Source organism: Pyrgilauda ruficollis, unplaced genomic scaffold (genome assembly GCF_017590135.1).
Source record: "Pyrgilauda ruficollis isolate IOZ18807 unplaced genomic scaffold, ASM1759013v1 scaffold22, whole genome shotgun sequence".
Lineage (NCBI taxonomy): Eukaryota > Metazoa > Chordata > Aves > Passeriformes > Passeridae > Pyrgilauda > Pyrgilauda ruficollis.
In genome coordinates, this window is record NW_024521428.1 from 4716647 (window position 1) to 4742041 (window position 25395).

Below are 25395 nucleotides of genomic sequence, written 5' to 3' on the forward strand. Positions count from 1 at the left end.
AGGTTCCAGTCCTCAATCAGGGAAAAGAATTCTCCTGCAAGCCTAAATTGATTTATAATATATATTTAAAAGATAGTGCTTCCTCTTTGTATGTCTGTTTTTTGGATATAATCAAAGGAACTCTGGATTAGATTTACAAGTGTAAAGAAGCCTTATAACTGGAGTAGTTTTCTATTGTAGCACAGAACCTTTGTAATGTGGAGCAGTTGCACCAAAATATTGGGTGAAAATTAAATTCTGCACAGCTTTGTTTTTTTGGGGTGATGACTGTCAATGCAGCCAGTCTTTTTTGCACTGCTATTTCATGATTAGGATTTTTTTAGATTGCTTTGGTTTTCATGTCCATTTATGCATGCAGAGATAACTAGAAAGGCATACATTATTTTTGTATCAACTCTAAGTAAGTACTTATAATACTAACATACAGGGAACAATAAAATTACTTTAAAGCTCTTATAGAGAGATCAGCAGGTTTTGGTTTTCAGCTTTATGTGTTAATAAATTAGCAGAACTGCTTTTAAGCAATCCCTTGGGATCCCTTGTGTAGTGAATGGCATGTGAACTCCACAACAGCGTACCTTGAAATACATGAAACCGGCGCGAAAGAACCTTTTGAGTAGATGTGCTGCTGCTTTCTAGAAATGCAAAACTAGCAATCAGACATAGCTTGTGTCCATTCTGTGTGCTTCTTACTGGCATTGTATGATGAATCATCTCTTTTAATATTTGCAGTGGCAAATTAATTAAACGCTCATTAAATATAACCAACTTTATTTTAATGCTATAAAATAACCAGTTCATTTCATTTTAGTTTAAGTCTTTTTTCTTTTTTTTTTTCCCTTTTACTGCTGTCATTTTTTGTGCTTGTTTTTTTCCCCAGTGAGGGTTGTCGCCGAGAAAATACAATGAAGAATGTTGGATGTCGCAAGTATGCATTTAATTCCCTGCAACTGAAGGCTTTCCCAAAGTATTACAGGCCTCCAGAAGGAACTTATGGAAAAGTTGAAACATAAGCATCCTATGTCCTTTAATTGCTGTTCCATTAAAACATGTGGATACACTCTAGATTAACACATGATTTTGTCATCCAGAAGAGATAAATAACCTTTTTGTATGTTTCGTTAGGTCATACAGAGCATGTTACTGAATTGGAATCTATAGTAACAATTATTCTGACACCTTAGCTTGAGAATAGTGTGATGACTCTCTGCCCGTTTCAATAGCCTTCAGTGTATGTAAGATGAGCAGATACTGTGCTACTTAATAATTACCTATATGCAAATAGCTAGGTACCTCCTGGATGGGCAAGGACTCTAGGAACGGCGTTTAGGCAGCTGTTTCCATAACATCTTTTTATACTGAGTTGATTTCAGATTGAGCTTTTCCTAAACTTTTTAAAACTGAGAGTAAAACTCAAAAGTTGTAAATAAAAAGGATCCTAGACAGTTTAGTAACTGTAGAACGCATTGTTACAATCAGTAAAAGGGGGTTTGATTAAAAAAATAATCAGCACAATAAGGGCGAGGAGAAGGAATTGTTTTACTGTATATAGGATGCCACCTTCATGTATGAAATTAACAATACATAAAAGGCCAGACATGTGAGGTCTGGTTTATAATTCTGTTAAAATAAAACAAATTCCTGTCATCTTTGGCAGATAAGGCCTTGGGCACACAACTGATTTTTAAAAGTATTTCAGAAACATGATGCTTAACTATTAATGCCAGCAACAGTTCCTCATGCCCTTCCCCACTCTAAGACAAGTGCAACAAGCAAGTTGCTGATCTTGCACATGATCTGTTCAGAATATTCCATGGTGTTGTACATTAATTAACACATTTTTACCCATGGTTTTTTTATATCACTTCTGGATTGTAAGCCTCAGTATCTCGGGGCGTTACGTTATTTTGGTCGGCGTACGATTTTTCTGTATCGGTTTTGTATGTCATTACCAGAATGCTCAAAATGCCCAGTGCATCCCCCTTGCTCCAAAATCAAAATTGGTTTCTGTTTACCTTTGCATTTCACCTGTTGAGAGTCCTGGTGGGGGGAAGTGTGACCGGTGTCAGGGTATTTCTGAGGAAGGTAGCAATGCCCTGTGTTGATAGAGAGGAACTGCTCAGTGCTACTGCTTGTGCCTGAGACCCACAGGTGGGTTCTAGCTTATGACAAAGGTGGTCAGTTGGATAGCATTTGATAAAAAATGTTCAACAGATCTCCTCTGAAATAATCTCCCAACGAATGCCTTTGAAACTAAGATAGCATTTTAAAAAGCAGCTAAACATCCATTTCCAAATTTTAACAGGATCCAGTAATCCCTAGCTAGATTGATTCAGCATATGTCCTTTCCTTCTTGGTTTCTAAGGATCTGAGTTTTAGAATAGAAAAAATCTGCCCATTTATTCTTGTGGGAGTAGCAACAGCCAGGTAAGTATGTGGCTGTTTTCTGATTTCTTTCTCCCTCTCACTGATGTTTGTCTGTGCTGTCACTGCTCTATCAATCAGCCATGTTCATTCTGCTCCCATGTAGGTTTGGGGGTTACAGGTCCAGCAGTTTTTGCATTTTGCTTTTTGCAGTTTAACACTGAGCAGCATGTCACAAAGCCAGGTCAGAGAGTTCTGCTGAACTAGGCTGTTGCCATTATTACAGACTCTTTAGGATAACAAAACATGGAATTCTGTGCAAAAGCAGTGTATTGTAGTACCTACCCCAGGTCTGAACAAATCAGCTACAGCAGAACAGTCCCTCGGAAATGTTACAAACCCTGTTTGCCAATTAATGAATGTTGATTTTATTTTTTCCTAATAAGTAAACAAATATATGATGAAAAATTTTTCAATGGTATCTCTTTAGACGTGCTACTCCATTAATTCTGCTCAGCCTTCAGTCCCTGGCCCATTATTAAATGCTACTTTATTTTTGTATAAACTATGCTCTTTATATCCCTTAGTTTTTATGAGTTGATAATTTTATTTTGTCTATATCAAAAGTGGTTAATTTTAAGTCCTGTATTGTTACACTAAAAATCTTCCAATGTTCAGCTTCAGAAGGAAATAACAAATGTCTCCTGTAACAATTAGCAGCGCCACTCTCTTAGATGGTGGCCAACAATCATTAGGCCTGCTATAGAGCTTAGCAATCCTTTATTTATTTTGTATAGCAATGTAATCTAAAAAAGTTGCTGAATTTTGCTGAAGTTGTTGAAATTCTGCGCGCGGTGGAGCCGCAGCCCCGGGTGCCGCGGGGCTGTTCCGGGGTGCTGGGCTGCCAGCGCGGTGTCCCCACAGTGTGCCCTGGACACGGCACTGCTGGGATGGGCACGGCACTGCTGGGATGGGCACGACATTGCCAGGATGGGCACGACATTGCCAGGATGGGCATGGCACTGCCAGGACGGGCACGACATTGCCAGGATGGGCACGGCACTGCCGGGATGGGCACAACACTGCCAGGACGGGCACGGCTCTGGCTCCTCCCGAGGGCAGCGCCGACAGCAAGGGCTCGAGCGGCGCCTCCAGAGAAAACTGTGACACGTGAAGTCCACATGAGACCCTCACAAGGGGGAAGGGAGCTTTTCTGTTGCACAGGAGAGGCAAATCTAAGGATTACTGTAAAATGAAGTTCTGTCTAATGTTCCTTTTTTGAGTACATTTTTTAAATTATAAAACATACAAAGGTAAAAGAAGAAAACCGTTGCCAAGTATGTTCTGTGTATGTTCTGTGAAAGTACCTACAGCACAGTTGCCTTTTTTTCATTTATACGTGTAAAATTATTGTATTATATGACACAGTTTTGTCCCAACACGACTGTATTTGCTAAGCTTTGTGCATTGAAATATTTTTATTTATTTGTTTTGGGCAGTATTAATATATCATAAACATATGGCTACTGTTTTATATATTCTAGTTCATCCAATCCATGTATGCTGTAAATGTGCTAGTCTTTAGGATGAAAACCAATAAAGAACTGACAAGAGTAGCAATGGCTTACTTTTAATGCGTCTGTGGTAAGTGAAAATAAACACTTTCAGGCTCCTTGACTTGATACACTTTTATCTGTTGGAGAGCATATAAAGCCAACTTGTGCAGGGAGACATTTTGCACAGATGTGCAAGTCAGGAAGTAGTTACTTCCAGCCCCTGCTAGAGAACAGCTGATACCAGTTTTCTGTACTTAAGTGAGGCAGCAGCTTGTCCCACGTGCTGCACATTGTGCGGCAGCAGTTAAGTAAAGAACTGATATAAGGTATTTTTCTTCCTGAATTTTATCTACTTCCTCCGTGAATATTCTGTAAGAGCTTCCTGAGCTTTGTTCTCTGTTCTTTCACTTTTCCTACCATTAGCAGAATTTTTTCTCAACTGCTGCTTCCCATTGAGCCAACTCATCCCTCCAAGCAGCTGTAGCAGTTGGGCTGGTTTTCAGCAGGGATGGGTTGTCCTTGTTGGTTGTCATTTTGATTTCAAATGAAATAAATTTTATGTAATAGTATAACAGACAATAATTCAGAGTACTCTGATTTCTGTAAAGTATGAAGAATAGAACACAAAAATATAATTCTGTTTCCACTGGGAGTTTGAGAACTGCCAAACAGAATTTTCTTTGTGTGAAAGAGGGCTGAGGAGCACTGGTGGAACTCAGTGAATTAGTTTTTTTAGTTATATAAAAGGAAAAACAGTAGAAGATAAAAATGCACACTGTTTTCCTTCAAAATGCAGAAAGATGCTTGACAGGTAGGAATTCCTGAACTTCAAATGCAAAATCAGATGCATATATCTATATATATATATTATTTTTTTTCCTTAATTTTAAAAGGTGGGGTGTTTAAAGAATGGCTGAAAATCTGACATCTTTAAAAGGCATTCTGAGCTCTCAGGAAGTGTCCCATGTTTGAAGCTGGTGCAAGTGCTTCCCTAAAGGTTGCTCCGTTTGGAGCCCGCAGTGCCCGTGGCGCTGTGTCCCGGGGCCCTTGGCTGTGTGGTGTGAAGGGCCTTTGTGTGCCTGTGGGCTGCAAAGGATGCCATGGGCAGCTGCTGGGAGCAGCAATGGCCACGTGCTCTGCTGAGGAGCAGAATTCCATCTCTCCCCATGACTTCTGCTGCCCTTCAGGCAGGGCTTGAAGTGCTGGTACGGGCACCGACAGCACTTCTGAAGGGATTACCTGATGCCACAGATGTGCTTAAAGTCTGAAACGGGTACTCTGACAAAAGAGAGGAAATACTCACAGACGAAACACAAAAAAATGCATGAGAGCATAGAAAACCAAGAAGGGTACAACAAAAAATAGCAAACCACTTGTTTAAACCAGAGAAAGAATCCTCATCAGAAGAAACTGTATGTCATTTTGGTGATCAAGGGTGAGCTTTTTCAACCTTTTTCAGTTTGTGAATTCCTAAATATATCTAAGACTTGTATCTTAGAAACTTTGTATCTATATCTTGTTGCTGACTGCATGTGGGTTTGTTTAAAATATCTCTTCCCAATGAACTACAAGACTTCTAGGCAATGAAGGGGAAAACATAACAGCAACCTCTTTTTCTCACATTGCTTTAAATGTCAGGAAAACTTTCCCAATTCATGAAACATTTTGCCCTTCAGAATTCAGGATGGATGCAGTTTATCCATTTATTCACAATAGGATTTGACGAGGGGTAAGCAGGAATGGGTAAGTAACAAGGGTGACTGACATGGACACAGGGATCACCTGGGACCTTTCAGCCTGGACACCAGGAATGGCCATAACGCTGCACGACCACAGGAACCTGCTGGGAGTGTGGTGTTAATAACACCAAGGCTGGGGGATTGATCCCTGTATGGGCCATTTGCTCAAGAGTTGGACTCCATGTTCCTGGTGGGTCCTCCTGACTCGGAATGCTCTGTGATCACTGACACCAGGGAGGTTTGGGAGCCCCAGGACCCAGCCAGGGGTTCCTACTCACCCTCTTCCACCCGCAGCCACCTGCACATTCCCACCTGCACTGGGTATCCTGGCCAGCCAGAGAGGCCCCACAGCAGTGGCCACTGCCTTCCTCTGGGCAGAGACAGTGGTGGAAGGGAGGGAGGGAGGGAAGGAAGGAGGGAGGGGAGGAAGGAGGGAGGGAGGCCACTGGTGCTCGCACAGGTCCCCTCAAACATCGCTCCTCATGGGCAGGGCTGCTTGGCAGCACAGACCATTCCCTGTCCCAGTGTGCAGCATCTCTTGTGGAAATGTGCTGGGACTGTAGTATCATTTCATCTAGGATTGAGAATCCTGTTGTAGTGTTTTTTAGATCCTGCACTTAAATGAAACATCCTGAGGATCATAATCTGGTTGCTGCCTATCATTTCGTTTTCCATTGGCTCAGCATATTGGTGGCACCTGCAATTTCCATTTTGAAACAGAGGCAAATTGATCTTTGGAGTTCCTAAAATAAAAGCAGTAAAACATGTTTACGTGAAGGCAAGATAAGTGCTCTTAGTATTTATCTACCAATTGCTTGAATTGTAGCCATGTCTCAAAATGCTGCTCTTAGCCTACAGTACAGATTTGAGAAGTTCTGAAATGCAATATGGAAATAACTCACTTTTTTTTGGTAGGTATTTCAAGATGTTGATTGAACTGCCACCAGCTGATGTTGGTATCAGGCAGATGATGGCAGCAGAACCAAGCCCTGAAATCACTGGACTACCTGCTGCTATAGAAATGCTCTGAAAATGTTGATAAAATGCCCTTCATGTTTTAGGTTTGTAACAAACATGAGGTGATCCTGCCTAGGTGTTTGAGAGACATCTGTCAGGTCTGGAATAGCATTTGTTAGCTACAACAGGATACCATCCTTCTGATGAGTTTTTCTGTATTTTCTTTCTGACAGCAGAACTCTCCTTTGGGGGTATTCCTGCCCCTTTTGTTCCTCTAACTGTGGTGTTTCATTCCCTGTTCATGTTGTGGTTTGACCAAATTTCCCTGGAGTGTGTCAGGACTTTCACAGCACACAAACTTCTATTTTCAATCAGCTTTATTTTCAAGTATGAGCAAGTGGGTGTTTGAGTGGGTGTTCCCTTGAAATGCTGTGGCCCTATCCACAACTTCTGGCAAATGTAGGCAAATGTCTGTAGGCAAATGGCTGAAGAGGAGTTTCTTTGACTTTTCTCAGTTCCTTGTCAGATTTAGAATTTCTCTCATGAAATTTCTAGTTCTTAAAAAAAAAGTGAATAATGTGTGGAAAATACAGCTTTACAATACCTGTGTGAGATTAGTCTTTGGAAGTAGATAATTTTGGAAGACCTATGTGACATGGCAGGAGCTAGAATAAAGCTTATTAAGAAGTATCAGCTAGCAGAGTGTTTATTTCCTGAGGAAATGGGCAATGTTTGTGTTTACTGTGTGTATCTAGACTGGTCCTGTGTGGCACCATGGGCTGACTCAGCTCACAAAATGTGCTTGTCACCCTTGGCTTGTGGCTGGATCTGCAGTGAGCTGTGCTCTCCAGGTTCTGGCTCCACTGCTGCCATCAGCAAAGCTTTGCAAGGACCACTTGGACTAAATCTACAAATGACACTTGCAACCTATAGCTTGCCAAATTTGTAGATGTCTTAGTTGCCTGATGAGCTTCCTAAGAATTTCTATATTAGGAATTGTTATAGTAGCAGCGAGCCCCTGAACGGGGAATGATGAGCATTGACTCCATGATTGCAGAAGGCTGATCCATTGCTTTATATATTTATATACTATACTATACTATACTATACCATACTACATGAAAAACCCATTGTCCTTGCCAGACAGTCTGATACAGCTTTGACTAATTGGTCAGTCAATCAAAACACCATCACCAGAGTCCAATTAAGAAGCCACCTTTTGGTAAACAGGCTCCATAACACATTCCACAAGTGCACAGCAACAGGTGCAGCAAGTGAAGATAGGAATTGTTTTCTCTGAGCTTTCTCGCAGCTTCCCAGGAAAATCCTGGGAGAGAATTATGTCTCTCTCTGTTCAGAGGATTATGTGATTAACACAGAATTGCTAATGAGATGTTTGTCAGTGAGATACACCTCAGCCTGAACTTCCTTCTCTCACTACCCAGTGCTGGGAATAGAGACAGGATTTTGTACCTCTGGCCTCGGTGGCACAGCCACAGCCTTACCCCAGCCACATTTGTCACACCGGGCTGAGAAACATGGCTTGTGGACAAGGTCCTCCAGAGCTGCCTGTTCCCTGTTCTCTCTCTGCATTGCAGTCCTCAGGAATCCATCACCAGCAGGCACCATCCTTCCCCTCCAAATCCTTGCTGCATCAGCTGTTGCACAGGATGCTGGAAACTGGGCCCTTCTTTTTCTGTTCTCTGCTTCTCTCCCTTTCCCCCAGTCATCCTCAGAAAGCAACTCCAAAAGCACCAGGTGGCTTTTTCAGTAAGGCAGTGAAGTGCTGCTGATTTAGGTTCTGAGAAATCAATGTGAATTTTACTGAGTGGAGAGGTGGGAAAGTGATTTCTCATTTTGCCAGGGGGAATTGTCAGTAAGACAGGCAGGATGAGTGCCATGGGGCATTTCCAAGGACAAACAGTTTCTTAGGGTGAATTTATCCTAGGTTAGCTACCTGTTTCCCACAGTTTGGGGTGAAGGCAAGAAGCAGCCTCTTGTTTGTAATTCTATGGCCCAAATGTTCCCTTCATGAACAAGATTCCTGCAGTGGGGCTTGCATTTCATGAGAAGTGCTGTTCTACTGGTGAGGCTACCCAGGGGCCAGAGAAACTCTGATTTTCTGGGTCCTGCTTGGACAGGCACAGAAGTGAGAATTACTTAATTAAACAGGCAGTTAGTAGGTAAGATTCGGCAAGCAAATAATAGATTCAAGACTTGGTAACCAGAATTAGAAACCTCAAAATATCTGTACTTTGTGATAGGAAAACCCATCCCTATCTCATGTCCTATCTTGACAGTGGCTTTTACCTTTTATCTGTGGAAGGGCAGAGTAAACATAGCATGGGATTTCCACATGTATTTGCACAGAGTTTCTTTTAATGATTTGCATTTTTGGAAGTAGGTTTGTCAGAAGTGTTAGCTCTGAGTTGATTTATTTAGTGCCATTATGGTGTTTTCCATTGTGTCACTTTGTCTCTACTTCCCCTTCTCTGAGTATTCACTTCTTTATTTCTTCTTGGGCTCTCATCATTTGAGTCCTCAAATGATGAAGATTATGCAGAGAGTGATGAAGATTGTGCATAGAATACTTGAACTGACTTCTGAGTTTGTCTCTGTGGTGGAAGTAGTTAACCAGAAAGATGATGGTTCATTGACAGACTGTAGCCTGTTTGTTTTTATTATTATTGGGTTTATTTTATTGATACATTCCTGTCTACTCTCAGGCTATGGACATAGATAGACAGCAATATGATCACTGTTCTTGTTTTCATATTATAAATCAAGAGTGATAGTTATTTAGAGAATACAAAACTGGTGAATAATGTTACTAAAAAGGTGGGGAAATAATTTTGTGTGGTGAGCAGATATAGAAAAAGAGATACTGAAAAAGAAAACTAAATTCTATGCAGAAGAGGAAGGAAAGAAAAGTTGTTCTTTTAGATAGTTTGGTGAAAGAAATATCGGAATAAATACAGGAAATAGTCTGATTGCATTATGCTTGTCTGGCGTGTTGTGATAGTATGCCTGAAGAGAAGTAAAAGCCTGGTGTGACTGGCCTTTGCCCTGGTTTGTGGACTTTCCCTACTGAAGTGCAAGAACTTTCCAGTTCCTCTTGCTTTAGGACTCGTGGCACATCACTGTTGAGGAATGGCAGCTGTGTAGCCTGGCAGTGGGGAAAGGAGTGTTAATTTTCCAAATGCACAATTAATTAAAGCAAAATGCTACTACTAAATCTGAAATGTTTTTTCCAACAGGAAATCCTAAAGCTAGTGGCACTGCTGTGGTGTCCAGATTGCTCTTTGCAGCCACAGAGGGGGGCTGTTGATCCAACAGTGGAACTCTCATTCTTCACTCTGCAAAGGGAGGAAACGGCATTACTCACATTTATTGAGTATGGGGAAGCGTTTTCCAGTGTGCCAGTTTAATCAGAGTTCCTAAAAGCCCTTTTTTCCCCCATGAGTTATTATTGCTGTATAGACCAAATCAGTCTTTTCACAAGGAGGCTCCATTAAATTACAAAGTCAGGACAAATACTGTCCATTTTCTGAAGTTCTCTGGTGCTGAACCTGCTGACTTGAGCAATATTCAGTTTTTATTGTTCTAATAACTGCACCATATGGATTTTTGCATGCAGTTGATCAATGCAAGGGCACTAAGTCAGCTCACAACGCACCTCATTCCACATACCTGGAACTGTGAGTTTAACTCACAACCAGTGAGAGCTCCCACATTTTCACATCTGAAATTAATTTCCACATAACCATGAGATATTCTGTGTGCTGATAGTCACAGCATGGATGTCTGCTTTCTTTTTGAGATGTGATGAGTTTTCCATTTGGAGCATTTTTTAAAATGTTGAGTTCAGCTGCTTCAAAGAGAGGACCACCTTTAACCGGAACAGGACCACAGAACCTTTGGGTTGGAAAAGACCTCTCAGATCATCAGGTCCAACCATTGATGTTACACTGCCAAGTCCATAACAAAACTGTGTCCCCAAGTGCAACATGTATTTTAAATACCTCCAAGGATGGTGATTCCACCAGTTCCCTGGGCAGCCTGTTCCAATACTTGACAGCTCTCTGTGAAGAAGCTTTTTCTAATAGCCAATCTAAACCTCCCTTCCTCACATGCATGTGAAATCTGAATTTCTCACTAACTTGCTAAATTCAGCTGAACTATTTTATCCCTTGTGTGCCTCCCTGTTTTTTCAAAGCATTAATATAATATTTTCTGCTATGGCCTTTGCACACTTTAACTGATGACTTAAGATACTATCGATGTGTTCTTAAGATCTGTTGATTTTTACCTTCTTGAACTGGAGATCCAGTCTTCAGCCACAGAACAGAATTTGGCAGGTGGCAAAATTTGGCAGCTACACCTGCATGGGAAGCTCACAGGAATAAACTTGTGGTTTGGGATAAGACATAAATGAATATTCCTTAAAATTACTGTTGTCCCAGAAGATTACTAGCACATCAGGAATTCCCCCATGAGCTCTAAGCTGACTCATACCCATTTAATGAAGAATGTTGTGCAGTTTTAGGGACCTGCTTCATTCTTCATTGTCAGGCTAGAGCAGGAAGAGGGGCTAAAAGTCCTTCCCCTTTCCAGGAAGCCAACAATATTCACTGAAGGAGCATTTAGTCTCACCTCTGATTCCAGTTTCTGCTTATTTCCCTCTTGACAGGCAGTGGGCCATCCTCACTGGCTTCTCTTGTGCCATAAAGCAGGTTAATGTCCTCTCTCCAGTGAGCAGTGTCTTCCCTGACAGTAACTCCAGAGTGGGCCAGGAATTGATGCTGGATGAGGCAGAAGCTTCTCCAGGTGCTGCTTTCCTGGTACACTTGTTTCCCAGCAAGATTCTTATAACTAAGCTGAAACACAAGTGATTTCATCCTGCCATGGACTCATACAAAAAAAACACTTAGGAAACTTTCCAGAACAGCTGATTTATTTTGGTTTGGGGTTGTCCTTGTGTTGTTTGGTTTTTTTTGTTTTCTTTTGGGAATATTTTATTAGTCCCTTAACCATAAAATGGTCAGCCTGTATCTATTTAATTCTCTCTCCACCCACCCCCACCCCCTTGGTGCCCTCCCTAGTCAATACCTTTTTTCTCTCTTATGGATGCTACACTCCAGATGCTCTGGCTTGTTTAGGGCAAGTAATTGAGCTGTGATTTTTCACAGCTTGCAAGAGAGTCCCATGTGAAGCTTGTTACTGCAGTGTGAGAACATCCCACTCACTTCCTGCTGCCACTCAAGGACTACTTGAGTGTTATCTGGTAAAAACTTCAGAGAGTGAGTGTACCTCCTGAAGATCCCACTTTATCCAGTGCTAATGACACTCTGACTCAAACATTTGCTTCACAATAGGCAGATAGAGAGTGAATTTTCAGATTTTCAATTTTCAGATACAGGGTCCTTTCTGGAGGACTATTATTTGAGATCCCAGCTTGACAGAAACACCTCAAGGGCATTTTCTTAGAACGTGGACATAAAATCTATATTGGCACTTCCTTCTGCTTTCTGCACTTCTTTTGGTACAATGTAATCTGCTGTTTAAGATCAGCTGATCCAACTGATATCCTTGGATCTGAGCAGCTACCTTTTCACAGTTCTGCTCAAAAAAAAAAAGAAAAAGTATACAGGTATTGGGCAAAAGACTCAGTTTTGAGGCAGAACCTGTTGAACACGAGGTGACTGAATGCTCTTCCAGTTGCACAGCCATACAGTAGAAGCTGGGTTATTTTCAATCCCTCTTCTAACAAACTGACTCACTGGGAGCTGCAGTTGTCATTGTTTCATAAGGCCAAAACACTGGAGCTCAGAAACTTGCTCATAATTAAAGGTTGGGAAAACAGACAAAGCCCAGTTAAAGCTGTACTTAGTGTTAAAATGCCTGGGTGAAATTGTGTCAGTGGAAGACAGCTTCATACTTTGTGTACTCCTCTTTTTACCTCTCATTCAGTCAGGCACAGCTCATTGTCAGCTGAAGGGAAGAGCACAACTTCTGTATGATTTCACCACTGTGCTCCAGTGCTGGGAATCTGCTGTTCACTCACATTCTCATCCTGCCTTGCCTGGAGGTAGGTACCTCCCCAGTTCTGTTTCCCTCCCAGGCCAGTGGCACATCCTGCACTGCTGCTGACAGGGCTGGCCCAGTGTGTCTGCGCTGTGAAATAACCACTCGCTGTCCCTGGACTGGAACAGCACCTCCTGCTCTGATATGGCCTTACACTTTAATAAAGTATCTACTACCTTTCAAGGGCTTTTGGAAATAGAGCTCATGATAATTAAACTGATTTCACATGTTAAGGCCATACTTCCTACCTCAGACTTCCCGATTTTAGTAACAGGCCAGGAACTTTTTGGGCTTTTTAGTCTATTTCTTAGCATTGGCAGAACAGAACTGCCCTTTAGGAGCACCAAACTAATTGCCAAAATTAACAGTAATTGTTTCTCTAGTTTCTTTTCCTTGCTGGGAACTTTGCTCTCCTGGTAGTTTCCAGTTCTGGAAGAGTAGAGCTGACTCAGGGCAGTTTGGCCCCGATTCTACTCCAAAGAAATGTTTTAAATTATCCAAAGAGCTGTGAGCTCCATGGTTTCCAGGACAGCCTGTCTTCCGAGCACTTTAAGATGTTTTTCCTCTGGTCTCTTTACTCCAGACAGGACTTCCCTCGTGTCTAACTTCAGTCTTTTTCATGCTGCCTTTGTAAACAGTCACCTTTCCTGCCCACCTTTTGACCTTATGCTTCCCCATGCTCAGCCTGTCCTCCCAGCACGCTGCAATGTTTTCAACCCCATCTAGATTTTCATGCAAGACTGCAAGTGCTTTGTCAAAGTCTCATTCCTTTTTATTTTTACCTCATCATAAGATCATAAGAGGTCTGTCCTCTCCACAATTCTGTGATGATGGATGCTTCTGTCTCATTACCACCTCACCCTCTGCTTAAGAGATTTTTCAATGCATGTCAAGAGTGACTATACCACAGAAGCTGGAGAGGAGGTACCTCAGGAAAAGGCAGCAAAACCCATCTTGTACATGTACTTACACAGACGTTTCTTTAGTTATACCAAACTTTTGCCAAGATTTTATTTCACCCAAATCCTTGTCAATTGCAATTATGGGTTCTCTTTAAAGTAGCTCTTTTGCTTTCTTTAAGTAGGCAAAACAAAGTGAAGGTGGTCCCCAAAATTACCCTTGAGAAGCAGGATAGGACACTCAGGGAGTGTTTAGGCTTTGGATATTTCTCCTGGGAAAAAGTCATGATTTTTCCCTTCTTAGCAAACTGAAAACTGTGTGTCAAAGATCTTCATAGTTTAGGTGGTTTCACTGGAACTGGTGCTTAAGGGGAAGCTCTTCCAAAACAAGAACTAAGAATATTTTAATAGTGGCCAAGGTTATTTGCATTATCACAAGGGAATGGCTCACACATTTGGGGGGAAGAGGGGTGGGGGGGTCAGGGAAAGGCATCTAAATTACTTGTGTTTTGCCTTGTCTTGTTCAGAAGCAAATGTTCTTAAACCAGAATTTTTTATTCCTACCCTCACTGATTAAACTAATGCAGACTATTATAATCTCAGAATTAATTTCTGCTTCTATCCTCCATGGAATCAATTCCAATGTAAACAGCTGCTGGGTAAAAGAGGTGGCATATGACCTTAAGCAACTCCCTTCACCTTGAAGCTACTGCAAGTTATCTTCCCAAGCTCCATGTGCAGAGAAGCATGCCCTGGCATGTCAGGACCTTAACTGCTTATTCTTTATTTTCACGCAGTAAGAGACTTGTTTGCTCAGTTACTCAGAGGGAAATTGCATACAAATGCAAGTTGAACATTTCATGACCTTGCATGGCTCTAGAAGTACTCGAAATTGTAAGAACAAAGGAGTTACAGCAGGCTCCCATTCAGGAGATCTGTATCTTTGAGCTTCTGCTGGTGGCACCAGGAAGGCAGCAGCCTGACACCTGGAGAGTTTGCTCACTTAAAGCAAGCTGGAAAAGGGCTCCCTTGGTTAAACAAACAGAACACTCAAATTTTATTGCATAGAAAACCTTTATGCTAGAAGGAATATTAACTAAAATACACAGTTCTTACTCTTTTACTGGATGGATTCTGATAAACACTTGCTGCTGTAAATTGGTAGCAGTGCAACTGAGTCATAAGCAAATTTACAGTGCTAGTGCCTGCTAATTATTTCTGGCAATGGAAGGGTTCATTTTCCTTGGCTTCAGCTCAGAGGAATATATGTAGTCACTGGGGCTTGCCTTATTGTTAATGAATGGAAACAGGCACCTTGCAGGGACAGATAAATCACATCTAAGAATAGTAACATTCTTGTTCAGACCCGTGCAAAAACAAGTGTTATAAAGGTATGGGCATAGCATAAACAGCAGCTGCTCTTATGCCTGATACCTGAAAACTCAAGAATGTAGACATTTTTCCAACTTTCTGCTATCCAGTGAATTTTCAAGTGGGTGGCACTGCATAACCCCGAAAACAGTTTCTATTCTCTGCTGCAATACAAACCCATGCTGTTGAGAAGCCAGGTTTCATCTGCAGTGAAGTTTCTGGTAACACAAGCTCTGTGTGCAGTAGATTTTGGCACAAGGACTGTGCCAAGTGGAGTCATGAACACACAAGTTCAGAAAATACAAGGGGAACAGAACTACAGCAGACAAGTCTTGAAAAAAGCGTCTTTATTTTAAAGTACAACCCAAAGTTGTATCTGTAAGAAATGCACATGGTCTTGTTTCTTGCACAAGTCTTGGCTGTGTGCATTTCACTTCAACTTAAAAATGCATTCAGGTTTACAAATGTACAAACAGCATAAAGTGTATTACAGTCTCAACAGAATGCTCTTACATTCAGCCACTTTGCTCTTAAGGTTTTGTGTTGGTTTTGTTGGTATTTTTTGTTGATTTTTTCCTTTTTTACATTCTTACAACCTGTGTTAACAAAGACAGCCTTATTTTAAAAAAATACTCTGCATTTTAGCACAAAGTGCCTTTTGATTTTAAATTAGAACTTGGAGGATAACACTGGAAAAAATTTAAAAACCCAAACTTTTCATGAAAGTATTGCATGCCAGGACCATTTTAGAGTTCAAATTGTTTCCTAAATAAAGATGGCAGATGGTAAAATATGAAACCAGTGAAACTGTTCATATTTACAGGCTTTAGCTGTATTTGGGATTTGTGACCACACTCAGACATTTCCAAACTTATCTGTAATCTCACACTACCATATCTCAGGACAGACTTTAAAAAGGAGCGAGTGATGAAAGCATGACTGATGGGGGAGTGGGGCTGGGGAAGCAACGGCCTGAAAATGATGTTTCAAAAATTTGCATTCAGAATTGTATCATGACCTGGATAAGAGTTCTTTCTTTTTGCTTTAGTTTTCATGAGGATAGTGCGAATTTGACCAAGGATCTGAACTTCTTCTTCCAATTGTTGGGCTCCAAATTCTCCAAGGATTGTAGGTCTGTCCCATGTCTTCAGCAGGATTGGCAACGGTGGCAGCAGCGGGTGGTGGCGGAGCGGCGGCGGAGTTTTCACTACCCATGAGATCAATGCCTGACAAGGCGTTTGTTGGAGTGGTGAAGGGAAGGCCACTGTTGAGATTACTTGACCAAATGGAACTGCTGAATGGAGTGGTGGACCACAGGCCACTGGGGTTGCCCAGGATTGACTGCATTAAAGACAGAGCAAGGTAAGTGATGGTTTGATAAGCCTCAATTTCCACCTTGTTTACAGCCCCACAAAAGAAAAGTATCCAAGCAGCAGCATCAAGAAGCCTGCTCTGGAACCCCTTCCATCCTCACTGCAACAGAGAGCTCTGATGTGCCTTTACAAGGGCTTGCCCATAGGAAGCACACTGCTCCTGCAGCTGAATGCTCCAGGAGCTGCACAGGCTGCAGGGCGCAGTCGCGTTACAGCTTTCGAGCTGTTTTCATTGCAGATGAGACATCCCCATACCAGAGCTAATTTAAGCACTATGAGTATTCAACACACAAGGGCCAGAAAGCTTATGCTTAAACAAACTAGTTACATGAGGTAGATAAACATGGTTTAAGTCTCAAAAAACAAAAAAAATCAAGTTGCAATGAAAGATAACAGCAAAGTCCTTTTTTCATCTTTTTTGCTGTTCGCAAATTTATCGCCCTGCAGTCAGACCTTGTCTGTTGTGGATGAATCTACTCGTGTTCAGTCCCACTGTACCTATTCCATATTCCCAGTATGTACCTTTTCCCCATCCAGAATTTCTCCAGATGAAGGGAGAGGGGATAGGAGAACTGGCCATTTATCAGTGAATTCCATAATGTCTGTCCTAGCTCCAAGACACTTGGAAGTCTCTGACAAACGGTCATGGTGCAGATGCAGTTGAGTTCCAGCACATCTGGAATGCATCTGAGATACATAGGTCAGGTACAGCAAGCCTAGACAATAAATGCAGGAACACAAGGCCCAGGTTCTATCAGCTGTATTTTACTAAAGCCCAAACAGTAGCAAACAGCAAGCAGAGGAACCTGACCCGTGGTGTGGTGGAAAGTGATACCAGGAAGCAGCCAAAGATGGAGATGAGAAAGGTTAGCATAACTTTCTGCTAATATTAGCACAGAAAATGCTACATGTAGGCTTCTGGCACTACATAACCCAGTGTCAACAGATTTAATGTAGATATGCTGTAAATTCAATTTGCAAATACACTGGAAACTTGATACACCCAAAAGGCACCAGACTTGTTGAGTAAGTGCTGTTAGGTACAAGCATCCTTATGTTTGGATTTAGTGGCTGGAGATAGGGCACCCCTTCCCAAGATCTCTGCCCTCAGATAACACACACTAAAGGTTAACCAGTATCAGTGTACCCTGCATCTGAAGATTTAAATAAAAATCCCTTTAGGAAAGAAAACAAGGTAGAATCTGAAAATTTCTTCCTTTTAGGTTTTTATTCTCTGCTCTGGAATGAAGAAGACAGGCTCAGTCTAATCATACCTGAAACTGGCTGGATGCTAACAGACCACAAAATTTGCTACCAAGGGCTGGACAGGAGTTCTGAGCATTACTTGGGGGTTAACCAGGCCAACAACATCAGGACTCTACGATGTCACTGAGAAACTGAGCCAGACCAGGGTGTATTACTGTCATATAAATCAATGATTATATTTAAGCTATGTCAGCATTTAGACTACTAAGCCTACAGCATGAAACACTCACTCTGCTGCTCAGGAACCTACCCTAACACACTAAAAGTCCACCCTATTTCCTGCTGCAGGCAAGAGGCAGGAACTATTTGTTCCTACTTGTCCCAAAAGTGTTCGAGAGATCACGATAGAAAGGCACTTGCTCATAAATCAGAAGCAACCAGGACAGGAGCAGCAGAGAAGAGCACCTGCTGTGCCCTTTCAAGGCTGGTGGAAGGAGATACAAAGTGGATGGCAGGCAGAACTACACACAGAGAAATAGAGGAACAGGGAGTAGAGAATGTGGTTAGAAAGAAACCTGGGGAAAAGTACCAGCAAAGCAGCCAGGCTGAGGGGAGATGTGATCCAGGAGGCAAATGCTACTTAGCACCAAAGCAGAGTTGTGCATACAATGAGAAAGCAAGAGGAATAAGGAAGGAGAACAACCAAAATCAACTCTCCAGAAACCTTCCTAGAAAAAGGGTAACACAGGAGCCACTGCCTAAGCGCTGTTTGCAACAATGGCTTTGGCTCTTGTCCCAGAAGAGAGGAAGGGGCAGGGCCCTGGCTTGGTATCTGCTCTCTTTACCAGGCACCTGGAGCAAGGAGGCTCAGTAACAGGAAAAGCCAAGCTTTCCTGTTCTGGCTTGCCATAAGCACTTGAAAATATCCTTATCATTTATAATAGCTTTGAGTATTTCAGTCAGTTTGCTGCTTGCTTCTTGTTTATTATGTGATCTTCTCCTTGAGTAAGCTCCTAAAATATCTCCTCCCAAATCAAAGTACTTAAATGAAGTACCTGACACTTCTATATCATTTGTCTGGCTTCCATCTTGATGCTTCCTGAAGCACACTTCTAAATATTTTTCAGAAGCAGCTGGGAAATATGAGTTGAGAGCTAGAGAGCTTGTTCTGGTTGTCCTCAAGCCCTCCCTCTATCAAATGCTGAGAAACTTGCCCTCCATGTGACCAAAATCCAAACATCTTTCCTTACATAGTTTCAGTGAGGTTCCAGCTCTGGTTGTAACCATGTGACAAGGGTGGGATCTGCAAGCCTGTGTCTATAAGAAGCTGTGTGACCTTCTTTGGCTTCCTCTATCCCTGCCTTCCCCCACTCCATCTGAACTGCTCCCAGGTGAAGTAAACACTGCCTCTTACTCACTACAAAAACATTTTCAGAAGTCAACACGAAGAAGGATTTCAGCTGGCAGTGAAGACAGCTGCTGCAGCATAAGTTCTAGTCTGACACAAGGATGACAGGGCACACTGCAATCTGTAAAGTTGGGGTTTTTTCTCCTTCTTTTGCTATACTCAAAATCTTCACCAAAATAAGCACTCAGTTTAAAGACTTAATTTTGTGTTCGGTCCTTTAGTGTTTTTTCCTAAATTGAAAAGAATATATTTAAGGTCTTTTAGATAGTTTTTTCTGGGACCTTTTGTTAATTTCCAAACAGGTGTAATACTGGATTCAGAAAGCAGAATCAAAGTGTGGAAGTTACCATATTGCCTATTTTGCAACTGTCCATCAAACCTGAAGTAACATATGCAGTGTCCAGCCATGGCACAGGAGCAAACCTGAAGGATGTGGGAGCAGAACACACTTTTGTAAGTGCTGCAAGGTGCTCTTGTGACAAATATTTTTATGGGAAGCAGTGTACATGGATTCATCATTTGCAAGTGAGGAGACTAATAACTCTCTGTCCAACAGCCATGTCAACTTAAATACACCAAGATGAATATATGTCAATTTCCTCTTCTTTTATTCTTCAGTTAATTTATTTTCATCCCAATTCCTCTGAATTAAATTAGATGGCACATACAGAACAGGTGGGTAACAGTAATAAACTACTGTATTTGGATGGACTGAATACTTACTGCAGTCGTATGAGTTGGGGAACTTGAGCTTGTTGGCCAGGAGGGTACAGAATCTGTAGCTGAAGGATCCCAGATGGATGATGGAACATTATTGAATTCATTCCAGTTTCTCTGAACATCCTGCCCATAAGCAGATCGAGCTAAGCCAAGCTTGCTAAAAACCTCTAAAAACAGAATGAAATAAAAATGAGTACATTACTCTTCCTCTTTTTCCAAGAGCGATACTTTTCACCATTTTTTCCCATATTTTTCTAGCAGGTCCTGCTGCAGTGATATTAGAATGTAATACAAGTATCATCTCATGTGATCAGCATCAGACAGGGCCACAAAGTTCATCATGGGTATAGTGGGGTAAAGAGTTGAACCCTTGCTGTGGGTAATTCAGTCCAGCCTAAGCACAGCAGCACTCAGAGTCCTGGCAGTTCCCTGTGTCTGCAGCACTCATCTGCCTTGCAGCACTCCCTTCCCAGGTGACTCCTGGGAAGAGGCAGCACTGGGACTGCTCCAGCCCTGACTCCAGCTCTGCTATGAGAAGGAAAAGGGAGCACCAGCAGTCATGGCTTGCCTGCTTCTCGCACACAGAACTGATCCCAGGCCTTTTACTGAGTGCCCTCAGAGCCATGGGTGCCAAGTGTTGCTGATGAAGAAGAAAGAACTCCAGAGTAGCAGCTGCCATTTTTGCATTTCCAGCAGACATCAAACTGTTGCAGTAAACAGCATTTTTCCAGTAGACACTGATGCCACATCCGAAGTTTACTTTGCTTATCATCTTTTCAGCCACCTCAAAGCACACCACATGTGCCCAAGTACAGAGAACATTCACGCCCTGCTACCTCAAAGCCTGGCCACCTCTATTACATTTATGGAAATTTACCCAAATATTTAAACACATTAATTAATCGCTGGGTTTAGCATGGAAATTTACCCAAATATTTAAACACATTAATTAATTGCTGGGTTTAGCATGCATCAGTTCATGGTGCAGCTATACAAATACTGCAGGAAAACACAAGAGGAAAGCAACACGAGGGCCGGGCCACTGCCTCACTTGACAGAGCCATGTTTTTAAGCAGGTGTTTATGCTTAGGAAACCACAGGCCTACTGGCACATTTGTGGGACCTACAGTAAAGTTTTGTGGGAGGGATGGAGAGGAAGAAGACTAAGGATATAACCCCCAAAATCCAGAAATTTCACTGCAACAGAGAAACTCCAAACCCACGCATTCTCAGCTATCAAACACTCTATGAGATTTCACTAACTTTCTCTGGAGTGAAACTCAGAATATAACACCAAATTTTTAACAAGTGTTCCTACATACTCCCTTTTAGGAGTGAGGATGGAAACAATGTCTGTATTTAGACCAGTGGCATGAAGACACAACATTTCTCCACCTGTTTGGATACAGAAAAATATTTGAAGAGAAAAGCTCACCTCCAGTTAAGTTAAAAGAGTGTCCAAATGCAGAGAAGGAGTTGAGAGGTGTGAAATCAGGACTGCTGGGATTGCTGATAGGACTCCACAAACCCGAACTACATTTTATAGAGGAACAGGAAGGCAGTACACAACTTATTAACATGGTACCACTGACAATACTAACTTACTGATCTATATACAAATGTATGTGTGTATATATGTTTAGCTATTACATATATCCATATAAAAATATAGTTAAATATATACTAAATAAATATTTAATGGTGATCAAGAGTTAGGAAATCAGTTTGGTTTTGTTTTAACAAAAGATTTTGGTGATGTACATTTTCATGTGTACACACCTTGGAGTAACACAATAATATAGACAGTGCTCTTTAAGTTGTAGAATGAATATCAAACAAACATGAGAGTAGCTCTTTTGATCAGTTTTTCAAAAAACTCATGGAGTTCAAGGCACAGCACAGTTTTTTTCTTAAGCAGATAAAATTTACAGTGACTTGGAAGGGATACAAATACACCCATGGACAAGCTTCTTAAAAGTAACAGATAAGTTAACTGGAACTGGTGTTAAACATCCACCAAAACAAACAAAAATTCCAATGCACAAACCTCACTCAGAGAGCAATTCCTTTACATATGCAAACTTGAATTCAAGTCTCTTTCCTACTCCAGAAAGGTTACTGCTTTTTACAACTAACTGCCAAAATGTCAGAAAAGACATGTGCCTCAGGGAATGTGACTGAGTGCAGCTCTGTCCTGCTCCTACTGAAAGCACAAAGCCCAGTGACAGTTCTGGTCTCCGTGTTAAAACAGGAGTGAAAGGCATTGCTGTACAGCAAGGTACACTGCCTGTGACCCCTCAAGTGACCTTGGTACACACTCCTCAGCACTGAGAGAGCCAAGCTGATTTCTCATTGTGTGGATGCCCAGGAACAGAATGTTGAATTACTTGGAATGAGGAGGAAAAAAGCTCCTATCACATGCAGAACATCTTTCTCTCCACTTTTGAGTCACTTGCCACTCCTAAACTTTTCTGCAAGGCGAGAGATGATGTGCCTAGACTTTAAAAACAGTTTAAAAAAAGCCTAACCAGAATATTCTGTCACTCCCTTTAAAATACCATTAATAGTCTATCTTCTTTTCTAGGGGTCCAGGTATTTGCCTAGAGAATATAAAAATTACCTGTCAGAGCCATCACTGTCAACAACTGTGTGGGAAATGCTGATATTGCTGGAAACATCCGTTTTGCTTGGAGAAACCTTTGGTAAACCACTACCACCTGTGAGAATATGTATGTAAAAAATGAGTAAAATAAACCCCAGCAAAATAAAAGAATATTCAGGAAATATTTGGAATTATTAAAAACTCCAAACTGGTTCCAGTACCTGGACTTTTGTCATAACCTGCAGCTACAGCAGCAAAAGTGGGGTTTCCATTCCTGCCTGGAAGAGAAGCTGCCTTTGCCAGCTTATGTTTGGTACCATTAGGCTGCTTGTTTTTTGTTTCACTAAAATGAGAAAGAAACCAAAAAAAGAGGGTAAAAAAGAATAAGGTTCTGAACTTCAGCAGTTTGATTTAAAAAGCAGCAATTTAAGCTAGCATTCAAGAAAATGTTTACAATAGCTCAACAGTTTCATGTAATTGCACATTTTTCCAATCTACCATGCTGTACAGCAAGGCAAGGTGTTCACAGTGGTGTATCTGCAGAAAAGCAGTTTGCATGGGAAGAGGAAATGGGGAATAGGGAGATGTGAAGCACAGCTCCACAAGCACTCAGTGCCTGGGAAATCAGCAGCAGGTAGGATCTGGACTCACCTGCTGCAGCTGCTGTTGACGATGCTGCTGTAGGTGCCTCCTCGTGGCCCGAAAGCAAAGGAGGTGGGAGGAGGAGGGGGAGATGGCGAGGCGGGCGTTGGAGAGGGCTGCCGCTGCTTCAGGAAGGCGTCTGCGTTCAGGGTTTGCAGAGACAGCTTATACAGGTTGTCTGTGGCTATAAAGAGAAACACAAAAGATCTTCCTGTAGGATTTACACTACAGCAAAGGCTTCTTGAACTTCTGCTATCCCTTCTGGTCAAATGGAGGAATTATGAGAAATGCTGTTTGCTCCCAGTGATGGAAGCAGCAGCTCCTTCTCTATGTTCACCTATGGTTATTCAGGTCTGCTGTTTATTTTCAGAAAGACTGATTTGCAGCACAAACAACCAGGAGGAGGTGAGTTGGTTCCCACACAAGATTTACAATACAATCACAAAAATTGTAAGTGTCCCAAGTTAACCATTGCATTAAGGTGTTTCTAGTGATCCCTCTCAAAGGCAAATAATCTAATTAGTTCCAAATTTGGCTGGAGCAGACCTGACCAAGCAAAACCCCATCTACTGTAGAAAATACTTTTTTTTTTGAGCAGTAATTATAATTTTCTCAATTTCTGCAGCAGCTTCTGAATCCTGTTCATCACTGGAGAGCTGTGGAGTGACCCATGTTCTGCCCATGCCATTTTCAAGCCTCCCAAATCATAACAGATGCTACCAATATGGGGCCTGCAGCAGAAAAATGGAGCTAAGCTATGCAGTGAAAAGGAGACAGAAAGATCTATAAACAGATCAAGCCTATCTACAGATATTAATTGCAGAACACTCATTCTGCCATTGTCTAGTGATTACTTACAGCTGCCAGCTTTGTGGAGAGGCACAGAATCCCATTCTGGTGGTGGAGAATCCTTTTCCCCTTCTGAGCTGCTGGTGTTTCCTAGCTCCTGTGCAGAACCACTGGGGAGAAATTTTGCTAATACTGATGGCCTGTTCTCCATTAACTTACTGCTTGGACCTATTAAAACAAAAGCAAAACCAAGTGTGTGGATAATAAATGGAGTAGCTTTCTTCTCACACCAGACTTAGAATTAAGCACTCAAGAGGGCTTACAGACAATGAGACAAAACTCTTGAGCTATTTACAAAAAACAGCCTCACACTACCTCTTGTTTTAGGGAGGTTTCTTGATTTAGAGCTGCTCGACAAAAGGTGAGGTGTAGAGATCTTGGATGGAAAGGTTTTGCGCTGCTTGTTTTCCAGTGGGGGAGTATAAGACAATTCCAAGGGACTAAAAGAAAACAGAAATTATTTTATTTCAAAGCTCTGAATTACTGAAAAGCACTTTTATATACACAAACACACACACATATATAGAGATCTGACCCACACTGCTCCACACACTGTATTAGGCTCAATCACGTTCCAGCAGCTTTCACCCAGGATCACAAATCCCATTTGATTATACAGTGGCAATAAGAAATGGCAGCTGCACTGTTTCTACTCTGTCCCTATATACCCCTGTCAGATCCCATGCTCCTAATACACTATTGATCTAAATATACAGGACTGTTTTTTAATCAATAATACAAATCTACTTAAATGTACCACCAAATTCAATTGGCTGTATATTGCTCTTTTTCTTCAGGTATTTGATTCTGTCTCTCAAACCTTCTAGGGAGGAACTATTTTCCCCGTTTCTTGCAGAAGAATTCCAAGCCAGCTGTCATTGTGGCCTTTGAAAACTGTCACACATAATGAACTTGTGAGTTATAAAGCAAAGTACATAATTGTAAGAATAAATAAGGAGGAGATGTTGCCAGGCAATGTTTTCAGAAATATTTTGAAGAACAATAATTTCTTCTAACTGTAAATTCAGTCTACTATTAATTACAGCAGGAAAAACACAGCTGATATACCATACCTCCATTTGGTAAAGTTTACTTTTGTGGCACTTGGATACCAATGTGATTTCACAATACTATTTTGGAATGAACTAGCTATAGTAAGACTAAGATTCTTCCTGTTTTCCCCTATCTATGCTCTGCAATCAACCACATGCCAGTAAGGGACAGGGACTGGCAGAGGCAGCAGCCTCCTTTAATGAAGCATCCAAGACTGACTTTACTCTATGATATGAAAAAGGAAACTGAGGCTGCAGTTACATTAATGCACTCACATTAATGCTGGCTCAGCGTGCTGCCCCTAGAATCATTAACCCCACTTTTTGTATGCAATACCTGTTATAAAAACCTTAACACTGCTTTGCTGATTTTCATCGCTGGATTTAGCTCTCACTTAGGTGCTGTGTTTCCATTAAGTAATTTATTATTTGCAAGCTTCAGATATTCCCTGACATCAGGAAGGAAGAGGAAGCTGCTTAAAGGTACCTGCTGTTGGCGTTTGCCAAACTAGCAGGCACAACAGTCAAATACAGACAATTTTATCAACCCATTTTCCCTTTAAACATGATACT

General features: G+C 41.6%; 2 protein-coding genes across 15 annotated transcripts in view; one reads left to right on the forward strand and one right to left on the reverse strand.

Annotated features, from left to right (window-relative positions):
- INPP4A (inositol polyphosphate-4-phosphatase type I A) overlaps positions 1-4041 on the forward strand; it is a 111303-nt gene extending 107262 nt beyond the window's left edge. For all 12 annotated transcript variants that reach the window (XM_041468387.1, XM_041468379.1, XM_041468388.1 and 9 more), the window contains one exon: positions 881-4041. In XM_041468387.1, coding sequence (XP_041324321.1) covers positions 881-1013 — 133 coding nt within the window. In that variant the 3' untranslated portion in view covers positions 1014-4041. The remainder of the gene's footprint in view (positions 1-880) is intronic.
- An 11261-nt stretch (positions 4042-15302) lies between these two features.
- TMEM131 (transmembrane protein 131) overlaps positions 15303-25395 on the reverse strand; it is a 92190-nt gene continuing 82097 nt past the window's right edge. For all 3 annotated transcript variants that reach the window (XM_041468463.1, XM_041468464.1, XM_041468462.1), the window contains 8 exons: positions 24086-24210; positions 23780-23938; positions 22931-23105; positions 22501-22622; positions 22298-22394; positions 21113-21210; positions 19681-19844; positions 15303-16311 (listed from right to left, as the gene is read on the reverse strand). In XM_041468463.1, the coding sequence (XP_041324397.1) occupies positions 16015-16311; positions 19681-19844; positions 21113-21210; positions 22298-22394; positions 22501-22622; positions 22931-23105; positions 23780-23938; positions 24086-24210 (1237 nt within the window). In that variant the 3' untranslated portion in view covers positions 15303-16014. The remainder of the gene's footprint in view (positions 16312-19680; positions 19845-21112; positions 21211-22297; positions 22395-22500; positions 22623-22930; positions 23106-23779; positions 23939-24085; positions 24211-25395) is intronic.